The 9,037-nt window shown below is 42.8% G+C and overlaps 1 protein-coding gene across 4 annotated transcripts in view; it reads right to left on the bottom strand.

Moving 5' to 3' along the window:
- Window positions 1-9,037, bottom strand: part of DIP2C (disco interacting protein 2 homolog C) — a 340,053-nt gene that overhangs the window by 142,499 nt on the left and 188,517 nt on the right. For all 4 annotated transcript variants that reach the window (XM_028494871.2, XM_028494872.2, XM_055087862.1 and 1 more), the window contains one exon: window positions 4,174-4,284. In XM_028494871.2, the coding sequence (XP_028350672.1) occupies window positions 4,174-4,284 (111 nt within the window). The remainder of the gene's footprint in view (window positions 1-4,173; window positions 4,285-9,037) is intronic.

The following is a 9,037-nucleotide window of genomic DNA, read 5'->3' as shown; positions in this document are numbered from 1 at the left end:
GGCAGTGAGAGGCCCGCGTACCGCAAAAAAAAAAAAAAAAAAAAAAAAAAAAAAAATATATATATATATATATATATATGTGTGAGCGTAAACTCCAAGAGAAAGTAACATATAGTACATCAGTGAAATGTCTAAATTAAGAAAACTGACTAGAGTATTTAAAAACAGGAAATAGCAGATAACAACGTGGCGAATGAGACTACCAAATGAGCCCTGGGAATGACTCAAAGGCCCTCCTTAGCTTTCCTCTAGGGCGGATGACATCCTATACGAGGGGTGTGGTGCTCCGTGTCAGTTATAGAAAACGAGAACCCAACTGAGCTTTCAAAAGCATATGGAAAGATCCTCTGGGTATGTTTGCTTCTTATGTAAATTAAGCAGTCATTATTTATTCAAAATTGAGAGGAGTGTAAATTAAAAAAAAATCAAAACAGTACATATGGCATAATATTTTTCACATCTTACATGACACTTCAAGGAATGTCTGCACAATTTTTCATGTATTCTCTACTTAGTAAGTGAATAGCTGAGGTGAATTCCACCATCTTTAACCTACGAATGAAAAACTTAATTCTCTAAAGGCAGACCCAGAGACCATCATCTATACAACTGTACAACCCAGACATCTTGGGGTCACCCCCAATCCCCTCTCTCACACACACCTGCCTTAACTCAGCCTTCAAGTCCTCAAGCTACTATCTTCTAAAGACATCTCAAGTCTCATTGGCACTGACTGATCTAAACAAATATCTGAGGTATTCAGGGTCTTTCCAAATACTCCACTTCTAATCCATACTCCACAATGCTACCAAAGTACTCTTCAAACCCCCCAACTACTCCAAACATGACTTTGCCTAAAATCTTTAAATGGTACCCTAGCATCTTCAGGACAAAGTCCAAATGCTTGAGCACATATACAAAATACCTTAAAATCTGGCCCCTCCTACCTAATTTCTTGCTTTTCCCCAAATGTGCTCTGCTCCCTTCATCACCCTTCTTTCCTTCAAAAACCATTAACTAGGCAGTATTTTAGGTGCCTGGCATACACAAATGAAGAAAGCAAAAATCCTTGCCCTGGTGGACCTTACATTCTTATGGTAGGTAGAGAGCTAACTGACAGACAGAGAGAGCTGTGGGTAGACGGATGACAGATGGTAGGTAGATAAATAGATGGTGTATATAGATAGATTATTGGTAGATGATAGATAGCTAGCAGATGGTTGAGTGATAGACAAGTTGGTAGACAGATGATCAATAGACAGCTAACTAGATAGACAGATGATTGATATAGGCAGGTAGGTAGGCAGATGATAGATTACTGATACAGATAGATAGTGAGATGATTGACAGATAGGTAGATGGACGGACAGATGACTGATAGCATGCCAGGGGTAACAGATGCAGTGGATGCAAACAAATCGGGATGGAAAGGGAAGGGACTGTGTATGAGATGGCATGGTGCTTTACCATTTTAATTGGGTGGTCAGAGAATGCCTCACAAAAACAGGGAACACTCAGGGAACCAGTGTGGCTGCAGAGGAGGGCGACGTGCAAGACGAGAGTGTGGAGTGACAGGAGGCCAGACCATGCACATGGTGGGTCACTGTTGCCACACAACTCTTACTCTGAGAGCAACAGGAGCTGCTGGAATTCTTGAGCAGAGGAGTGTCGTCAGCTAACGTGCGTTTAGAATTCAGGGCGCCGTTATGTTGAGGACAGCCTCTGAGGGCAACCGAGTGAAGGGAACCAGAAAGAAGTAGAGGAAGTGGGATGAGGGTGCCTGGAGTGACGCCCATAGGAAACGAAGTCGCAGGGACAGGAGCTGCTGGAATTCTCTGCAGCTTCCTCCAAAGTGGGGAGAGTTCTGACTCTGGAGTTCTAATTGGGAAGGACTAACACAAACTGGAGCTTCCCCTGCCTCACGATGATGCTCACGAGAACAAAGTGATTTAAAGTAGGGCCTGAGGTAGGGGCTGGACAGGATGGGGTCTGGTTTCCTCTGCAGAGGGCTGTGCTGGCCATGTCCCTATGGACTGGTGACAATCAATCCCCTGACATCGCCCTCCATTCTTCTCCTCAGCACCACCCCTCCATCGAGTCTTCCCCTCCGCCCACAAAGAGGGGTGGTAGTGTGCACAGGTGAGCGGAGACGCACCTGAGGCCCAGAGATCACCACCTCCTACTGTACTGTGTTCACCTCTCTTGGACTTTTATTTGAAAAGAAAAACAGTGACACCACCACCACCTGTCCTACTGATTTCCCAAAATAACTAGGAGGATTTGAACAAGACAATATACCTATCAAAGGCCATATAAAGTTTTTACGGTATATCATCCTCCACCCTCATCATTAGGAAAGACATATAACGTAGGACATAGATTGTACTATGATTAATTTCCATCTAAATAAAAAAAATTAACACAAAAAATACAGGTTAGAAATGGACAGGAGATATAATCTTCTATCTGGTAAGAAGTCAGGTTACAGCGTCAGACAAAGCTAGATTTGCATCCTAATCTGGTGAGTTAGTTATCATTAACAATCACTGAACTTCAATTTTCTCATCTATAAAACGGAAATAAGAACTTGACTAGTTTCTCTGAGAACTGAAGATACGGCTGATCGTAAACATGTGTCTACCTGTGTGTCTAAGTGCATGTCTACAAATATATCTATGTGTGTCTACATGTGGCTATCTACCTGTATGTCTCCGGTATGTGTGACTATGTATGTGTATCTACCTGTGTGTGTCTACGTGTGTGTGATACATAAAATGAACAACACACTCAAGACAAAGGAAAAAATGGAAACATTCCATAGCAAGTCGACAGCACATATGTGTGTGCTACCCTCCTAATTATTTGAAAGGGGCCTTTGAGATGCCCAAATGAGTACAATGTGCTCTTGGTATGTGCTAGGAGTTAAAATACCTGTGAAAAAAAAGAAGGTGGATTTGGGAACAAACTCCTGCCCTCACTCCACCCCCCACATACTGTCCCAGGCACCAGGCCTGAGGGGGCCTAGAAGGCAGGAGCAACAGTGAAGCTGCACTGGGCTTCTTCCTAGTTTCTCAAGACCATTCTTCTTGCTTCCACAGATGAAGATTTCTGATGCCATAAAATCTGTCTTACCCCTTCTTCCCTTCCAGAAAGGAGAGCAGGGCCAGGCAGTCAGGCACACAGCTCCTTAGTGGGAAGGGTGGTGGTTTATCTTGCAAGCCCCCATTAATGGAAGAATTCACAACACTGAGAGGCTCACAGGGTTGACCCACCCACCTTGGTGTGAACTGGCTGAGCTACTTCTCCTCCTGCAGTCTCAGCTTCCTCTTCTGCAACATGAAACAATCATAAGTACTTCACCTTTCTGTTATAAAAACCAAGTGAGATAATGCCTTTGCAAGTACTTTGCAAAATATAAAGTGATATATAAATGTTATAATTGGGGTTGTCATCATGAGCAATCCACATGTACCCTGAACTGGTGTCCCAGCAACAACACTTACTGATAATTTTCTTTTAAAAAATTTGGGAAGCAGGAAAAAGCAACTTTAATCCAGATGTTGGGGGGAAAAAAAACTTTTTTCAGAAAGTAAAACATTAATCACAATACAAGTTTCCTGATGCTCAATTAATGAAAGAAATTTAAGCCAGTCAAGCCCAGGTGATGACTGCAATAAAATGGAAATATGAAGATAGCATTCTTATACACAACATCATAAAACACAAAGGAAATAATAAACAGAGAACATACAAATTATTAAGAATCTTATTACTTTTTTGAAAATTGTACTTGAAAAACAGAAATCACTGAGGTTAATAGAGAAGGAAAAAATACTAGCAACCAAGATTATGAAAAGTAAAACCAAACTTTTAAACAATAACACCTAAAAAAAATAAGCAAAATTTGGCTTATGAGGTTACTTTTTAAGTTCTTGTGAAATTCTAAATAATGGAAACAATCTTAAAAATATAAAGAGTTACTATTTACTGAATTTTAATGTGTACCCTAGAGGGTATATTTGTGTCTGAGATAAGATGTCATCTGTGGGCTACAGGACCAACCACAAGGACATCCAAACTCACTGCCTCGTACTCACACAGCTTCTGCAGACATGTGCCCACTCGTTCATTTCACCATCACCCACATTACAGACCCCACACCTGGTGCCTTACCTGACCGATAGCGCTCATCTCGTGACCCTGAGGACCTTCGGCGGTGATAGCGAGAGGCAGAGGAAGGAGTAACTGGAGCCCGGCGCTCTGGAGGCAAAGCTTGATCCACTCCTGGGTTAATGAGGAAAACAGCAAAGTAAGGAGAGGTTTACTGGCAGCTGGAGTTAACTTACTTTGCAAAACAAATCATTTGGCAGAATAAATCTCTGACTCTCTGCTTTCCCACAGCCGAGCTGAAGCGCACAGGGGAGTGAGTGGGCATGGAGGGCTGGGACATCCTGGACAATGAACAGGAAAGGAAGAAGTATCCAGGGTAGGGCACGACTCAGGGCCCCGACACTAGCGCCTTTAGAAACACCAGTCCAGGCTCCTTCACGTCACAAATGCCTGTTATGTCATGTGCCATGATGCAGAGTAAGCTACAAGCAGTAATTCTTTAAATTACATTTATCATTAAATTAAAAGCAACTGCAAATAAGTCTTAAAGGACATTTTAATCATATAATCCAGGTAACCAGGATGGAGCATAAACTTTCATCTTTGTTCGTTCAAAACTTCAAACTCTCTGCAATCTGACTCCATTTGATGCTAAACAACTGAACAAGTTGTATTTCAATATGGCTTTGAAGAATTACCAAAACTGTTAACATGGTCAGATAAAAATGATTCAATGATATTGGCCAAAAGCTGACCTAACTCTAACAATCCTGATACCTATTCAGAACTAGTCAGAGGCACAATTCAGATAAAACTAGGTACTATGGGAAAGATGTAATCACTACAGTTCAGAAATAAAGTAATTCTGAGCCCTGAGTATTAAAGATTAATTGTTGCTTCTTCAGAAAAGGGTTAGTAATGCTCAATAGAAAGTAAACCAGAAAGAGCAATTTTAGCAAAAAACTGTCTGGTCCCTGATTTTCTGTGATGGCTCCATGAGAGTTAGCTATTCATCCCTGAGATTTAATATCCCTCTTACGCTGGTGATTTCTGAACCTCACTTTTTAATGGAATGTTTGTGGCCCTACATATTACGTTTGCTATGTTAGAACTGTACAAAAGACACCTGCACTGCAGGCCTGGGTTAGGGTCCATGGTTTTTCATCTAGCAAGCGTATTAACGTTGCTAATTAACAGTCCTTGTCACTGAACTGTTCACAGCTCCAAGTCTCCTCCAGCTATTGTCTCAAATCTATCTTTTAAAAAATTACTTTGTATTTTTATCAAACAGATGCACAGAACTTATGAAATCAAAGACTACTATTAAGTCTCATAATGAAAACAGTAGTTACCTAGTATTTACATTCATATTGAACCTTAGAATTCTAAGCAAAATTATTTGTAAATTTAAAATTTTTAAATTTATTTGTATAAATATATTTACTTGAAAATTATTTATATTCATTGCCGTTCCTGTCAATTATTGTCAAGAAGTTAAATTATTAAAATGTCATTCTGATACTATAATCTTTATGTAAAATCTGTTTATTTTTTTCTTTTCTCCTGTGTCAACTTTTATAACTTTTTCTTTAATCCCACTGAAGGAGGTGCAAGCAAGCGTTTCTTCCTATGGCAGAGGCATCACCAGATCTACTTCCAGTAGGTCTTTTACCTGGGCTGTTCCATTTACCCAAAGAAGAGACGTCCGGTCTCCTGTATTGCGACTAAACACAGTGTTCACAGTGTTTAGCTGGAGCTATTCTCACTCCAGCACATGTGCTCTGATTCAGGGCCTCTGGGTGCAGTACTGCCAGGTGTCCCCAACTCCGGAGGCTCTTAGTTCCCTTTCTCCAGAGAGCAAACATCTCTGGGGGAAAGGGGAGGATGTGGATCTCCTGTTCCCTAGATGCCATGCCTATCCCCACCTGCTGCCGTGGTTTCATCAGCACCTTCATCTGCTGCCTTCCTCCCTTGGCTAAATAAGGTGCTTCTAATTATCTACCTTATATAGCTTAAAAACACATCACTATTTCTCCCATTCTCTTGTCCTGGGGATTTATACTTTAACCATTTACTGACATCGTAGTGCAGCTCTGGGAAGAAGCAGAGCTAAATGTACACCTTTGAGCTGCTGAGGTTAAACAGTGCCTGATACACACACACACATTTAGCTTACAATCTCAGTAGTTACCCATCTAGTTCTTTCAAATATGCTTTTTGGAATTAATTTCAACCTTGACCCCTTCCAGGTCCCTAGGCTGTCATATACTTCCTCTGGGAAGTGTAGTCATAGCACTTACAGACCAGCTATGCAGAGTTGTAGGTTAGTGCTCACCTGTTGCAGTCCCTACACACCTGTCTTCAGAAAGCTAAGTCTGCATACAAGCATTGTGAATATTTACTCTCATAGGCTGAAAAATAGAGTTTACAACCCAAGTTTTAAAAAGAAATGAATAAATTAGACAAAAGGAGAATAGTTTCAACAGGTCACCAGCAATAAGACGTTAAAAGAGACTAAAATATAAGTGTGCATATTTCAATCATTAGTTTTTAATCTGACCTCACTGTGAATGAAATTTGAGGTAGCTTAAAGGTACATCAGTCATATATGCAACTCCAAATTAGAATGACCTGGTACCACAAGAGAAGCCAGGGTAGTAACCCACGGCCCATGACCCACAGTAAGAGGAGGTGACCACATGCTGCTGCTGGGACGGGCTCCCTCCTGGTAAGGCTAATCATGAATAATTAGTAAAACACATAATTACAACACAGTACTCAGCACTTCTGAGGTCTCACATTCAGGAACGATTGAAAACTAGCTCAAAGGAAAGCCACAAGATGACCAGTGTGTCTACGACACAAGGTGAGACGTCCCAAGGAAGGTGGGGTGACTGTCCAGAAACATGCAACGCAAGGGGGGATAAAAAATTCTCCTCAGGCAAAAATGAGACAGAGATCAAGACTGGATCTCTTCTCTGACAAACATCTATTAAGCACCATTAGCTTCAGATCCCACACAAATTGAGGGGAAATGCACTGGGGACACCGCCATGCTCTGGAGCTGGAGCCCCACCCGCTGCCGTCACGATCTGACCCTGAGCCTCAGTTTCCCATCTTTAGGCAGGACTGATAGGAACAGCCAACGCTTTACAGCACTGGTGCAAGCACTTTATATTTACTAATTTATTAACATAGGCATATGAGATAAGTTTCTGCCATTTCACTAAGAGAAAATGCAGGCCCAGAACTGGGTCTTGAACTCAAGCAGTCTGTGCCACTCTCACTAGTGCCCTTCCATTTGCGATGGGCATCCCTTCCTGGTGCTCCTGGGCACCTGCTGTCACTCAGAGCCCAAGCAGAGGCCAGGCCCTTGAAGCGGAGGCTACGTGCTGTTCAGTGCTGCACTCCAGGTGCAATGATCACTGGTCACATGGACCAAGTCCAGCTGGTACTTTGAATCCATGAAGAGGTATTTTTGTGACCTCACCATAAAACTACTGTTCAAGAGCATTCTTATAAAGAGAGATGGAAACTGCTACAATTCCAGACTGCTGCCCAGGAACAAACTCAGAGCAGCTGAAAACTGCTGAGGTTGTGTGACATGAAGGTGTGCACACATCGATCCTTGCTTGGGACAGGGGTAGGTTAAGAGCCCAGAGAAGGCAATGACTGACTGGCTGTCTGCCTCTGGCCAAGTGCTGCCCCTGGCTCACAGGAGGGTCTCAGGAAGCTCTGCTGAACCAGTAAGTGAAATTTTCAAGGCTCGTGCAGAGTGCTGCAACTCATCAACTCAAATACGATGATCTCAGTGAGCTTTCGTTTCCTCTAGAATTGCCGCGGGACTGTAAATAAAACTCCTCATCAGAGGAAGGGGACCAGAGGTGCATAAGAGGAAAAGAGGAAACAAAAGGACAGCACAGGAGAGAGTAAAACACACCTCGTCCCGCTGCTGAGCGTGCACCTTCCTGGGACCTCACACTTCTGCACATGGCACCCCACCTCTCCACTTCCTCAAACACCTCCATCCCCCGGGACGCCTCTCTTCCCCACCCTACACTTTATCCTCAAGGTTAGAAAGGTCACCAGGCTTAGCGCTCAGCCCTGCCCCGGCACCTTCACAGTCGCACGCCACCTGCAACTCCCAGCACCCTCTCTGCCACCAGGGCCACTACAGCCCGGAATGTCAGTCTCTCTCTTCAATCCTAGCAGGGCTCTGACTGGTTCATGTCTCTGCACCCTGTGGACCACAGAACCGAGCCCTAGGCTCCTTCCCTGACTGCCAACCTCCCTCCACCACACCCTCCTACCAGCCACCTCCCACTCATGCCTCCAGGTTCCTGTCACACAGAAACACTCTTCCCAAGTTTTTGCCCTGTCCTATCGCTATTCACTCCTCCAAATGCTTTTTTTCCCCTCCATATGTAAAAACTTTGTTTAAGCCCAAGGGAGAGAAAGCAAATAAGCCATTTTTATTAGAACTTCAATTACTTCTAACACATGTTTCAGAAAGGTTCCCCAAAACTAACATAATATTGTAAATCAACTTTACTTCAATTAAACAAAGAAAAGTTCCCCAAAGAAAATCCTAACAATATAGTTCTGGCACCTAAACAATCCACCAATTTCAGATTATTAAATAAATGCGGTTATTTCATTAACGCTATGGTAAACTAGATACTAGAAATCACAATAATCCTCCTATTAACGCAAGAATAAGACCCACAGGGGCTGGTCCGTTCACCCAGACACAATGGTGCACTACAGGCCAGAAGACCTGCAGTACAGACACCTTCTAGAAAAAGTCAGTATTTCTAAATTCAGACAGTAAGGGAAATACACTGAAAGACCTTGGTTTTCAACATATTTTTAAAAGAAATCATGGGGCTTCCCTGGTGGCGCAGTGGTTGAGAGTCCGCCTGCCGAT

Source organism: Physeter macrocephalus, chromosome 11, assembly GCF_002837175.3.
Source record: "Physeter macrocephalus isolate SW-GA chromosome 11, ASM283717v5, whole genome shotgun sequence".
Lineage (NCBI taxonomy): Eukaryota > Metazoa > Chordata > Mammalia > Artiodactyla > Physeteridae > Physeter > Physeter macrocephalus.
This window is presented reverse-complemented; position numbering and strand designations above follow the sequence as displayed.